The 13100-nt window shown below is 52.9% G+C and overlaps 6 protein-coding genes across 6 annotated transcripts; 3 read left to right on the forward strand and 3 right to left on the reverse strand.

Moving 5' to 3' along the window:
* Positions 1-11: 11 nt before the first annotated feature.
* BO72DRAFT_249462 (uncharacterized protein) lies at positions 12-2491 on the reverse strand. The gene is made up of 5 exons (XM_040940012.1): positions 2283-2491; positions 2021-2230; positions 1520-1968; positions 1238-1465; positions 12-1164 (listed from the first exon to the last, which is right to left on the reverse strand). The coding sequence occupies exons 1-5, from the start codon at positions 2385-2387 to the stop codon at positions 267-269; spliced, it is 1890 nt and encodes a 629-aa protein (XP_040797088.1). The 5' UTR covers positions 2388-2491; the 3' UTR covers positions 12-266.
* A 530-nt stretch (positions 2492-3021) lies between these two features.
* Positions 3022-4879, forward strand: BO72DRAFT_462395 (uncharacterized protein; the record flags this gene model as incomplete). The annotated part of the gene is made up of 3 exons (XM_040946560.1): positions 3022-3024; positions 3135-3319; positions 3382-4879. The coding sequence occupies 3 exons, from the start codon at positions 3022-3024 to the stop codon at positions 4877-4879; spliced, it is 1686 nt and encodes a 561-aa protein (XP_040797089.1).
* Positions 4865-6518, reverse strand: BO72DRAFT_452039 (lactoylglutathione lyase GLO1). Its single transcript, XM_040945642.1, has 5 exons — positions 6460-6518; positions 6291-6347; positions 6168-6203; positions 5364-6077; positions 4865-5300 (listed from the first exon to the last, which is right to left on the reverse strand). The coding sequence occupies exons 2-5, from the start codon at positions 6322-6324 to the stop codon at positions 5119-5121; spliced, it is 966 nt and encodes a 321-aa protein (XP_040797090.1). The 5' UTR covers positions 6325-6347; positions 6460-6518; the 3' UTR covers positions 4865-5118.
* A 1237-nt stretch (positions 6519-7755) lies between these two features.
* On the forward strand, positions 7756-9584 carry BO72DRAFT_249580 (uncharacterized protein). The gene is made up of 2 exons (XM_040940014.1): positions 7756-8286; positions 8360-9584. Exons 1-2 carry the CDS (start codon positions 7877-7879, stop codon positions 9084-9086), a joined length of 1137 nt encoding a protein of 378 aa, XP_040797091.1. The 5' UTR covers positions 7756-7876; the 3' UTR covers positions 9087-9584.
* On the forward strand, positions 9258-9868 carry BO72DRAFT_249547 (uncharacterized protein). The gene has a single exon (XM_040940013.1). The coding sequence runs from the start codon at positions 9429-9431 to the stop codon at positions 9774-9776; it is 348 nt and encodes a 115-aa protein (XP_040797092.1). The 5' UTR covers positions 9258-9428; the 3' UTR covers positions 9777-9868.
* BO72DRAFT_531331 (PH domain protein) lies at positions 9565-12137 on the reverse strand. Its single transcript, XM_040950360.1, has 4 exons — positions 11606-12137; positions 11395-11520; positions 11223-11315; positions 9565-11163 (listed from the first exon to the last, which is right to left on the reverse strand). The coding sequence occupies exons 1-4, from the start codon at positions 11729-11731 to the stop codon at positions 9961-9963; spliced, it is 1548 nt and encodes a 515-aa protein (XP_040797093.1). The 5' UTR covers positions 11732-12137; the 3' UTR covers positions 9565-9960.
* Between the last annotated feature and the right edge of the window lie 963 nt (positions 12138-13100).

Here is a 13100-nt window from a genome sequence, read left to right on the forward strand (position 1 = left end):
AGCTTATTGAGATAGTTGCTTTTCTCCATTGTTCTAGATATGTAGTTCTCATATCAATTATCCAAGATCACCGACGCAGACATTGCAGCCAAGACGATGCTCATTTCCCAGCGACAAATCAAAAAGGTCCACATGATGTATGCATGAACGTATGGCAGAAGTTTTCACACACGTAAGTTCCTATGAGAACATATAAAAAGCAAAATGACAATGAAAGGGAATCATATCCAAATGTCCTCCAGACGAAAGAGACCATACCCAAGAGCTCACACCCTCTCCCACGCCTGGCCCCCCATAGCAACCAACCGATTGAACAACTGATCCCTCGCCTTCATCCCAGTGACATGAAACGTCTGACCCTCCTCGGCCCCGCAGATCACCAACCCATCCACCGACTCTTTGCTCCCCGCCGCCAACTCCACGATCAATTTCCCCTTCCAACCCAGCCCTTCCGTCTTCCGGAGACCTCGGACTTGGGAGATGGGGATCTGGAACAAGACCGTTCCTTTCTTCTGGTGCTCGAGTCGGCGGTCCTCGAGGGTGGCGGAGTGGAGGGTGCTGAAGTAGAGGATCGGAGATGGATTCAAGTTCTCACCCTTTTCTTCTTCTCCTAGCTGAGCGGTTGAAGGCTCGTTTTCTGGTGGGATGAATGAGGAGGGCGGGGAAGGGGAGGAGTCGATGACCAATGTGCCGCGCTTACGCTCGAATTTCGCATCAAAGGTGTCGGGGCCGGAGGTCTCCCATTCCCAATTGCGGCGGTGCATGGTGAGGAGGAGGCGTCTGGTGCCCTGCGTGGCGCCTGCGATTGCCATGGCTTGGTTGAATGCGGAGTGGCCCTTTGTGGCGAGCGTGATGGTTGTGCGGAGGATGCGGAGGAGGCGGGGGAGGAATCTCCTGCGCTTGGAGGTGGAGGGCTCGGAGGTAGATCTGGATGTAGTGGTGGTAGCGGTGGCGGTTGTGGTGAGGCTGGTTGAGCTAGCTGCTGCAGCAGCAGTGGCTGTGATTTTGAGCTTGTCTTTGTAGGTTATCCATGATGGTATGGGATTGTTGGAGTGGGGTTGTAGGGAGGACGGTGGGGAGGGGAGCGGGGTGTTGTTGGTTTCGCAGAGTCGGAGGAGGGTAAGTGTTAGTTGAGCGTTGGTGGGGATGTTCTTCAGAATGGTTCTGAATGGATAGTGTCTGGGTTAGCATGTCCGATCATAAATATTAAATGTTTTCCACGGCATAGTGTACGCACTCTCGTGGATCCAGGGATTTCTTCCAGTCGGGGAATTTCTCATTAAGGTAGTTCATAGAGTACTGGTGCATGGGACCGCCAAAGAAGATAAAACCGAGGGTGAAGCTGTTGGCTCTGACAATGAAGTCATTTGATACGATGGAGGTGAGCAGACAGACCAGGAGAAGAACACCAACTAGCTGAATCTGCGCCGTCACAGAGGTGAAGGGCGGCGTCGGAGAAAGGACGCTGCGTGATGGTTAGCTTGAACGTACCCATATTGCCAGCGTGCAGACCTCGTACTTGGAGAACATCTCGTAAATGTCGGTGCCGTCACTGATTACACGCATCGCTTGGGTGGTGGCATTGGCGACCGCCTTTCTCATGGACCTTTTGGTATCGTCCCCCGTCACCGCAGCATCTGGGATGGTATTGACATCTGTGGTCGAGTCTGAAGCAAGCGTCTCTTCTAGACTGTCACCAGTAATTTCCTGGCCATGTCTGCTCGTCGCCGCTTTCACTGCAATTTTAGCAATGCTGTTCATGAGACTATTGGCTTCTTGCTCCGCAGCTTCGCCCTTGTGCTTGCTGGGTTGGTCTGTGGCCTGCTGTGGCTGAGTCTTGGGCCCGTTGTCTTCGGGAGTAAGACTAGGAAACAACAAGGGCCGTAGTGACGGAAACAGAATCAAAGCAGCAAGAAAGAGAGAAATGGTGGGAACGAGAATACCCCGAAACCATGCGACGAAGTAGGTCTTGAATCTGTCAGTAGTCTATAGGGCGTTGATTCAAGCATCGACAACGTACTGCACAAAAGGCTGAGGTACGTCGGGGCTCATTCCACGACCGCAACCTGACGACATGAGTATACAACGTGATTACCCCTACAATAACAGAGACATAGAGCCTCTCCAGTGTAATTCGCACTTTCTCTGGCGGAAATTGTTCATCTTGGACGGGATTGAGGTCGAGGTCACCCGCACGAGGTTCAGACGTGGCTTGCACATTATATATTTGCTTGAAGTCATGAGTTGGGCACTGCACGATCCATGGATGTGAGTAAGCGTACCTTATTGAAGCGTCGGATCAATAACCACAGATCTTCATCTGGAACGCCAGGTACAAGGTCATCCTGGTTTGGTTTCGCAGAGGCTTCGGGCTGTACGCCTGCCATGTCACTGCGGCCGCCGGTATTGGATTCCCGACACTTGTATCGTCACCGAGGGATTTTCTTCAGGCTCTGTCTTCTTGCCGTCTTTTTGGGTCCTTAGAATTGCACCTCAGTCGATATACGGTGGAATACGTTGGAATCATGTTGGCGCGCGGTCCAGGCATTCATAAAGCCACCGGCAATCAATCAGGCGGGGGTGGATATCGTTGACATCATTGGCTGAACCAGACGACCTGGGCATGCAGTAGCAGGAACGGGATTTGGCAAGATTGCCTATCATGGTCGGAAAAGACCATGGTGGAGTAGTTGAGGCCGATGTAAGGAGGCCTGGCTATTTCTGTCTTTGCCACAGTTTCATAATAAGTACCCTCCCAATCAATTCTTCGCTGCTTCTTAGCGTCATCGTCTGGGATACCAGCTGCCTTACTGACGTATATCAGCAAATTGGCTCCGAGTCCATTGAAACTCAGTCGCATAGAGCTCTAGTATGAATGCATGATGTTGGTCTCGCTGAAGATCCAGAATGGAGACTGCAATTGTTGACCTCAGGTGGGAATAGAGCGAGCTAAGCTGGAGCCTAGGATGAAGGTGACTTCCAAATTGGGAAATGAACTCGGACCTGGGATCACTTCCCAAAATGGTTAGCGTCTGGGGTCTTCCCTGTGGCTGCCGAACGAATCCCCATCAACAATGCTTGATTCGATCCTCAACTCCATCCTTCATCTTGCGCCTGATAAGATTTACTCATAGGGTGCTATGCGCCACCTGCTATTCTCGCTGCCAGGGCTTGCCTCAGTGAGGAGCTACACCGCCGTCTTTGCGTGGCGGCCTCGATCTACCCGTTCGCTCTGCAGAAGCGCGCAACTCGCGTCATCGACGTATAGCAACTATGCCGTTGATATCCCGGTTGGGAATAATGGGCAGATTACATTACAGTAAGGTCAACACCAACCATGTCACAAACAAACATCCCCAGAAAGCTGACCTTGCGACACAGAATAACTCATCCAGACGAATTGCCGCTTCAGAACGGGAATGTGATCGTCCATCTACCTCCAGGACCGTTATTCACGCAACCTGGAATTGCTGAACGCGAGACATCTGAAACTTCTAAGCAACGTGACCATGGCGCAGTCTCCCCTGGGACAAGCGCTATCGGCTTGTCGCTGGCGCAAGATCTAGCGTCTAGCACTCTCTCGACTATAGTAACCATTAATTATCGGCTGGGCTATTCTCCATTTCCATCTCAAGAAGCACAAAGGCCCGTATCAAATTCTGTGGCAGATGCAACAACTAGCGCGGGACCAGCATCGCCAGAAAAGGTTATTCATCAATATCCAACCCCAGTACATGACACCCTCGCAGGCTTCGATTGGATCCACCAATACCTACGGCCGAAGCGCCTCGGGGTCATCGGCACGCACATCGGCGGCTCGTTAGCCATAATGCTTTCCCTTACAGAAGCACAAGCCGTCCACGCTGTCGCAGCACTCGAACCAGTCTGCGACTGGACTGGCCTCGACGAGCATTGTCTACTTACTATGCCTGATGCCACAGAGTCGAGTCCGGCAACGATGTCGACGGCAGCCCCAGCAGCCGACGCCATAACTCAGAAGAAGCGAACCGCAGCGACCAAAACGAGTACGCCACCCACCGCCCCGCACGACTTGATCCCCCTTCTCAAAGCTCGACGATCATACTTCACAGCCCCAGAACGATACTTCGATGCTTTCGCCTCTCCTATTCTCTTCCTCCGTTCCGCGGGGAAAGACGTTCCCCGCACATTCCCCGAGTATCTGACAGGACCGGAGTACCCGATTCCCGTTCTGCAGCCGAAGACATCGCAGGAGATCTTTGAGGAAAGCATCTACAAATATTACCCCTCGTTGTCGGACAGCAGTATGTCGGCATTATCAGCACACTCTGAGAGTCCAGCCACATCACCCCCACTGTCGCCCATGCTGGCATACCTCAGCGAGAAGGCCGCCGCTGCCGCTGCCGCTGCCATCGCTGAAGAAGAATATATGGACGACGAGGAAACAAATCAGACCGCCATCCGTCGCAGAAAGTCGGTCTCGCGATGGCCGCCGTACGGACTCGATTACGGAATTAGCGGTCCGGCGGTGTTGAACCACCCAAACCGAGGAGTCAAGCGCTTGGAAGTGACGCTACCGTGGGTAAGGGTATTTGCTCGCGGTGAAGCCCTCGAGAAGACGGAGCCAGGAGCCCCGGCCCCGGTTCAGAAGCTCTTAGCGAAGCGAAAGTCCACTGCGGCTAGACGCAAAACCCACTCGGAGCGTGTCCTGGCGCAACAGGCGGTCGATATGGTGGACGTTATGCAGCGGGCTTGTTTTTGGGGTCGGGAGAAGGGGTTCGGGGAGAGCAGAGTTACGCTTGTGACGGTTGGGGCGGAAACCTGGCCTACCTCCGCGGAGAGATCTGCTGGGGAATGGCTGCGGGACGTGATGATGGAGATCGATAGTGCTGAATTATGATTGATCTCATGCTTACCCACCGATAATCAGAACGGCGCTGATATCTTGGGTCATTGATGGGCCTCATGAAATTGTGGACCCAAGGAAGTTCACTACTTATTATGTCACCTATTCATTGGTGAGATATTATTATCACGATATTCCCATGTCATAGCCGTTTTCCTCGCAGAATACAGTTCGAGTCAGAAGGAATCAATGCACACATTGATCCGACGCCGGGATGGCGCGGCAACGCTAATTTACACCAGTGGTACTTCGGCAGGCTTGAGTGCCTCGTTCTGGACCACCTCAACCCAGTATCCATCCGGGTCGAGGACGAAAGCCACATTCCGCATGCGACCATCAGTAAGACGCTTCTTCCAGTTGACATTCAGCTTCTCGAAGCGGTCACAGGCGGCATTCAAATCATCAACGGAGACACCTTGGAGCAAACCAGTATTAGCAAGAAATTCACCGGTAGAATTGAGGGACGAGGTTGCCTTACAGATGTGACCGAAGCCCTGGGGCTCGGTGTTACCGTTGTGGTAGACCTGGCCCTCCTGCTTCTCGGTGCCGTAGTTCCAGGTGAGCTCGAGGAGGCCCTCCCACTCGGCGACGGGGTTCTTGGCGTCCTTCTTGAGCTCCGGGTTGGCGGCGGGGTAGCCGAGGAAGTAGAGGTTGAAGCCGGCGGCCTCGTTCTCGCTGGTGCGCAGCAGGGTCAGGCCCAGCACCTCCTGGTACCACTTGAGGCTGGCCTCGGCGTCCTTGACGCGGAGCATGGTGTGGTTGAAGCGGTAGCTGGCCGGGTCGGTGGTGGTGCCGCGGTCCTCATCGTGGCGGCGGATGATCTCGACCCAGTACCCATCGGGGTCCTTGACGAAGGCGATGTGGCGCATGCGGCCCTCGGTCAGCTTCTTCTGGAACTCGTAGCCGGCCTCCTCCAGCCGCTGGCAGGCCTGCTCGATGTTGTCGACGGAGATGGCGATATGGCCAAAACCCCGGTGCGGCTCCGTGTTACCGTTCGCCACGCTGTAGTTGGGGTCCTCCTCCGTGCCGTGGTTGTGCGTCAGCTCCAGCACCCCGTTCCGGTCGGTGAAGTGGCTGCCCCCGCCCTGCAGCGACTGCGGCCCGTTGTACCCCAGGAAGTACAGCGAGAACTTGTTCTCCGGGAAATCGAGCCGTTGCAGCTGGTTGAGACCCAGGAACTGATAGAATTCCACTAGTTGAGGAAAAAAAAAACAGAGGAGCTCGTTAGCCAAGACCTGCTCCATGCACTTTGCTGCCAGGAAGGGGGGGCGATTCCACGTACGGGATTTCTTCGGGTCCTTGACCCGAATCATGGTGTCTATGGTTTTTTTCAACCGCCATGCCGTCGGTTAGTCTGTTGTTTCAATGTGTCTGTGAGAGACGGATCGCTCAGGCCATTACTAACGGTGAAGCTTATACTTGGAGGTATCGGTGGCCATGGTTGCGAGTGATCGACCGGTTCCTGCAATGATCCCGGACCGGTTAGCATGATTAGCTTGGGGGAGGTGGGGTTAACTGCCAGTCCAGATACAGTCCAGCTTTAAGCTTCGGAGATGGATGGAGAAGATCCGTACCAGGCACAAGGGGGAATTTAGGAATGAGGACCCGGGAGAAAGAGGAGCGGAAGAATGGAAGGGAGAACATGAATGGAGGGGAGGAAGTTCAAGAAGAGGGGTAGACAAGAAGAACTAACGAACCCATTAAATAAACGTTCAAGTAATGAGGAGAAAAAAAGGTGGGGTCCACGGTGTATGACGCTATCTTATTAATCCACTCCCATGATTAGTGAACCCAATTATGAAGCTATCGCGATTCCAATAAGTAATCATGAAAATGAGTAGATGGTCTGATCAAGCTCTGGGTAGATATCTCTAGATTCAGAAGAGCTGTTTTAGCCAGTAGTTTGGAACTTGGTGAAAGTTGGGAGGTGTAGAACGTCAACAAAATACGAAGTACTCCGTAGGTGATTCTTAGATACTCTGAATGATGTTGGTCGTAGATCTCCAAATGAGAAGCGGGTCAAAGAGAAGAAAATGCTAAAATATTGTCATTCTTGCTAAACTTAACGCTTACAGCATCAATTGATCTCATTTGACTAATGCGATCATGATACTGTCCTATGGCTGTGAAGTATTCTTCAAGCTTCTCTGGATAACTGACAAGGCGGTGACCGAAGGCGGGAAGACACCCCCCACGTCACGGAGGATTCTGCCGGCCAAATGACCGTAACTGAGCGTCTTCTCTAGTCGGTCGGTCTGTCGGTCTGTCGGCTTCGACCTTCTCCACCATCACCTCCTCCTCCTCCTCCTCCTCAACATCTCTCCTTCATCTTAATCTCAAGCCATTGCGGCGCACCACTCTTTGCATTCCTCTGCCTATCTTGGCACGAAATCATCAGATACATCACAATAAGGTTTGTGGCTCCGCTCTGCTCTTCAATTCCCTTCTTCCGTCTCTCTAGGATCATCCTTTGCCAGATGATCATCGCATACGCGGCAGACGTTGCTTCTCATGCTTGTTGGCCACCTGAACAGCCACGCCTCTAAACTTTCTTCCTTTTTCTTTTTTTCCTTCTCGCTTGTCTTTGCCTTGCCTACTGCGATGCTGCTTCGTGTTCTCGCGTTTGCCTGTTATGCTGGCCATGCACCCGGGCCCGTCATTCCTCCCTGAGACATGCGCCCCCCCGCGGCTCACTTCCCCGGGTTCTGGAACGTCATTGCGCACCGACCGGCTGCTTATGACTACCATGATGTTCTATATGCAAAGAAAGTCTGGGCCTACGAGCTGTTTGCCTAGTGTCAGCCTTGAGCGAACCAGAGCATCTTGTATCCCTCGCATATCACTTGTACCACCCCCCAGAGCCTTGTCCTCCAAAACATCGAATCTATCTCTCCACAACCATAGCGCACTTGGTTTGCACAGCAACTTCGTCTCCTTCTGTTACATCCATCTCCAATAGCAACCCTGTTCCATCACTGCCCTAGAGAAATTATGGCTGAATTCAAGCAACCAGTCCGACCGGACTATCCTAGTCAGAAACCTAGCGCTCTCCCCGAGCCCCCGTACCGTCCATACTGGGAACGAAGCCCAGTTCAATACGCTCAGGATCTCCTTGGATACTCGGAGGACCCGATAGAATACGACCACAACGACCGCGACTACTGGGACAACTGCTTCTTCTTCCCGGAGGACTGTTCTTGGTCCCCGCCGAAAGACTGGGTCATCGAGGAACATATCAGCAGTAGCAGCAGCAACACCGCACCAGAAGCTTGCCACGAACCGTCCACGGACAACACAATCGCCATGATTCCCGGACTTCCGGATATCAAAATGCTAGATGCGGAGGCCCTGAGTGACCTGCTAGAAGACAACCTCTCACCTCCCGAAATCACATCGATAGTGTTCGTACATACATCCGTCCACTGCAAGAAACCTACCGCCAATAGACATCTGCTAACCACACATACTTAACAGAGTCTTTTCTACCAACGGCGCCATCTTCGCCTACGCCTCGACCCTGTCATCCCGCCAACTCCGCAATCTTAGCGCCACCTACGGCGCAGCCTATACCTGTTACGCAAAGAATGCCTCGACAGGCAACCTCACCGGCGTGAACCCCGCCAGCCATCCTTCGTCATACGTGACCACTCCCTCCGTATCTCTCGGCGACGTCGGATCAATTGTCTTTGAGCTCGACGACTCGGTTGCCGTCGTCACCCCAATAGCCGACAAGGTCCTCCTGGCCGCCATCGGACCCTCCAAATTGGGCAGCAACAGCGCCCAGGATGCATCCGCCAGCACCACAAACGGTCACACACACGCAACCCCGAACGGCTCCACGCACCACCACCACCACCATGCATCAGGCGCAAACACCCCCGACTCCGCCTCCAACAACACCCACAATGTCCGCACCTACGCCAGCGTCGTATCATCCAACACCGGGGGCGGCCGAAGTAACGGCGCCAGCGCTCCAGGTGGTGGTGGTGGCGGGGGCGGCGGTGACACAAGCGACTCGCAAACAGACTCGCACCTAGAGACCCAATACGAGATCGACCGCAGTAGCGACCTTGCCCGTTTGGCCACGCTGAACCTCTCCGCTGCGCCGGAGATCCTTCTCGCCCTAGAGTCCAAATCCGCCGCCTTGGGTCGGTTCCTAAGCCAAAAGCTAGAAGACCTAGAAAGTCCGGAGGACTTCTAGAGCCCTGTCACCGCTCCCATTTCCCCTACTTCCCTTCTGTCCTGCTGCTGCCGCTATACACCTAATGGTCTTTCAGATCACCCGTGTTTCAGAAGTCCAGCTGCTCGCTCAAACCTCTTCACCAAACTCTGAATTCACATCTGGTCTGGCAAGCTATCTACCTAACTCTTTGACCTGAATCTCCAGCCATCTATCTATTCTTCTTTCATACTCTCTGAGCGGGCTCATGATATCATCGTCGTCGTCCATCACCACCAACATCATCATCCCGTCTATCTGCTGGTACCGTCATCGACCGTTTGAACACAGATCGGGCTTTGCGTGACATATAGGTTCAAGCATATGTATTCTCATTCGCACTTTCCATTTGTTTCTTGTGCCCTCGAAGCGTCTTCCGTCCATAGCTATTACTACTGTTCAAATACCATCAAGTCCATGGATCAATTGATTACAACCCTTTTCACCTTTTTGTCCTGTTCACGACGAAGGGAATACTACAGTACATGGTACACAGAATCAGGGTGTCGCTCACATGATAATAGGCCAACACAATCCAGCTTTCATTCCAAACTAGCAACAATAGCACTAGCATCCAAGGTTCAATACATTAGAGAAACGTGTTTTAGAGCAGCGGCTTGTCGCTTGGTGATTATAATCAATACAATCAAGCTACGCCTCCTGGCAAATTGAAGGTAAATGAGGAGAAAATATGGGACTCGGAGGTCAGAGGCACATGATAACGAAAGAGGCCACAAGTGACTTGGTTCCTTTGCGAAACCAACAGAATTCACCGCTCAATCAGAGCGAAAACAGAAAGCAGTCGAATGTGCATCGATCCAAAAGGAAAATCCGACTAACTACATTCACAGACCGCTCAAGCGGTCTTCTCCACAGTAGGGGAAGGAGCTTGGGCACCAGCCGCAGGAGCAGTGGTGTTGACGGTGGGCAAAGTGCCGGTACCGCTGGTATCGGTGCGGGTGATACCGGCGGGCCCAGCGCTGGCGGGAGCCGCGCTGGCAGGGGTGATGGGAGTCTGGGCTTGAGTGGCGCCGCCGGCAGAAGCAGCCTCCTTCTCAGCGTAGGCCGGGGGCTGATTCGTGTCGATGGGGGCGGGGGTGGTCGGCGACGTGGTGGTGCTGCTGCTAGTGTGTGCCGGACCACGAGTAGCGTCCTTGATGATGGTCCACCATTTCTCGGCCTCGTTCGGGTTGGTGGCCTTGAAGCTCAACTCGGTGTTGGTGTGGAAGGCGTTTCCGACCTTGCCTCCAGAGACATCCTTGCCCTTGACGTTGAACTTGACGCCGTCGATGGCACCAATGACGCAGTCGGGAAGATAGAGGGAAAGCTCAGGATGAGGGTCCTTGCGAAGGTCATCGTTGTCCTTGAATTCGTGCAGGTACCGAGCGGGAGTTACGACGTAATAGCCGCTGCTGTAGCCCTTAAGCATGGCGCGGGATTTGCGCTCAAGGAGGCCCTCAATGAGAGGCTTGGTGGCACGGTGGTCCTGGTTGGGGAAAGTAATATTGGCGAGAGACCTCGGAGGGGCGTCAGGGTTGACGAGAATATGGTCATTTCGGGTCATGAAGTTGACCCATTCGAAATCAGGCGGAACGCGCTGTGCCGAGGCAAGTATGTCGCTGTACATGGTCCGGTGGCGGTCGAGCTGGGTAGTCATGTAGACGGTGAACTGCTCCATGGCGCTCTGAACGGTTTGCAGGACATGAGCCTCGAACTGCTGGAAGTTGTTCTGGACCGCAATAATATCTTGACGATTGTTATTCTCCTCAATGACCTGCTTGTTCAGGCGATGAACAACACCCCGACGCAAGATGTAAGGGTCGTGCGCTGTGTCGATCTTGTTACCGTGGGCCGCATCCAGCGTGGCCGTGTGCTGGGCGAGCAACTCGATATGCTTTTGAGTGACTCCCCGGGCCTTATCAACGGCCTTAGCACCCTTCGCAGCTCCTCCCTGGAGCTCTTTGGACTTGGCCTTGATTTCCTTGTGAAGGCGCTCCAGCGTCGGAAGTACGGACCCCTTCAGGTTCTTTTCCGAGTCGAGATACAAGTTTACCATACCCTGCAGATCTCTTAGCAGCTGTGATTGATGCGACAAGATTCCACGTTCTGGCAGCATACCTGAGTGTTGGACCTGACGTTCTCGAACCATGAAGCAACTCCGCCCACACTTTGAGAGAAGTGGTGCCCTTCCCGGAGCGGCTCATTGACAGTCTGCGCAATGATTACATCTCGATCAGCATCTGACGCCACACAATTTTCATGAATAGGTGAAGGTCCCAGCTTCGCGCACCTTTAAGACCTTCTCGAAATCCTTCGCTTGCGACTTCGAGATCTTGGCAGTTGTCGAAACATAGTCCTCCAGGTATCCACACATGTGCTTCCAAGCTCGAAGACGCTCAAGGAGAAGGTTGGTGGTCTGACGAGCAGAAATGGCAATTAGCACAGTCCGTAAGTTAGATGTCCTCGTGGTTTGCGATGGATAATGTCTTATCGCGGCATACCTCATTGCTATCGGAGTCGGGAATGGCCTCGTCGTCACTGCCCGAGGTGCGCCGGGTCATGGTGCTCCCAATGGTCGCTGTACGCTCAGGGAGCTTTTGCTCGATGGGACTGGCGGTAGCCGACATTGCTGCTGCGATTTAGGTTGAAGAATGGGTATGGTTCGCAAACACCTGGTAGTCGGAGCGGTCGAGTCGATCGAGGGCAAAGATGACAGATAAAGGGAAAAATGCCGCTGCTGCAGATGCGCAGGAGTGGAGGAGCCGGAAGCGCGATCGAGGACTAGTCGGATGATTAGGGGGGCTTGTCTTTGTCGAGTTCCACGCTGAAGCGGAGGTGGGGCTCCTCTGGTAAGGGACGGGAATAGGAACTGCGAATGTCAGTCACGGCTGTCGGATGACGACGACGGATGGAGAAAGAAAAGGGGGAACAGGACTGAAGGGGGAACAAAGATTCAAGTCAAATGACATACAATGCAGTCAGTCTCTCCCAATACGCAGAGATGGTTTAGAAGCAGACGATCGAGGATCAAGAGAATAGAAGAAGGGTTGGAGGCGAGTTTATGAGCAGCTCGTTGTTCGTCGAGGAGAGGAAAGGGGATCGACCGATGAAGTCACCGCCCATGATGGATGTCGTCGACCCCTCCTTTTCTTTTCCTTTTGACTTTTCTTTCTCGCTAAGCTTGGACTGAACTGTACCTCACTCAATCCGGACAGGCAGCTCAATTCCGTTAGGCCATCATCGAGATGCAGTTGAGAGAGCCCAGAGAGCCTAGAAATGCATCGGGAACTCTGCAAGCAAGCATGCCAATTGCAGCCATGGGGAAAAGTGCAAAGGAGATGCCCGATTCCGGCCCCACTATTTCCTCTCTCTCTCACACACCTTTCCAGATCGGGCCGGCAAAAACTGCCACCCGCACCGCCATCCCATCCCCAAAATGATATCATCCCTCGCATACAAAGAGCACTCTACACAAACAACTTGACAACTTACATATCAACCGGAATATTTTCCATAAATTTCATGATTCAATTCATACCGAGCCATCATGATGATGATGAAATATGTAGTCATGTAGTCTCATGGCGTCTTTCTCTTGTGTTTTTTTTTTGATGCTTTTAAATACATACATAATGCAGATATCATATGAACTGCTGCTGGTCATGACCGTAACTCGTAAATGTACCCGTCTTCCGAATGAAGATTTCAGAGAAGAGATCCAGAGGTAAAGAGGTAAAGAGAAGAGAAGCAAAGATAACGCCAGGTTATTGTCCGTAATGTCCCAATCCTTCTATTATTTATTTGCAAACGCCATTTATTCCATCTTCCTATCCTTGCGCGCCAATCCAACCATGCAACATGTGTTTGAGAAGTACCGTCGTGAGGTCGATGCTGTTGTCAAGAGACGGTATGTGCGGATTGTATTTCGATGACATGAGCTAGGGTGTAATGCGATGTTTCAAGACGTCCCGCGTCCATTCGTAGTGGATAATTATG

The sequence above is a fragment of the Aspergillus fijiensis genome, assembly GCF_003184825.1.
Source record: "Aspergillus fijiensis CBS 313.89 unplaced genomic scaffold BO72scaffold_64, whole genome shotgun sequence".
NCBI classification, from domain to species: domain Eukaryota; kingdom Fungi; phylum Ascomycota; class Eurotiomycetes; order Eurotiales; family Aspergillaceae; genus Aspergillus; species Aspergillus fijiensis.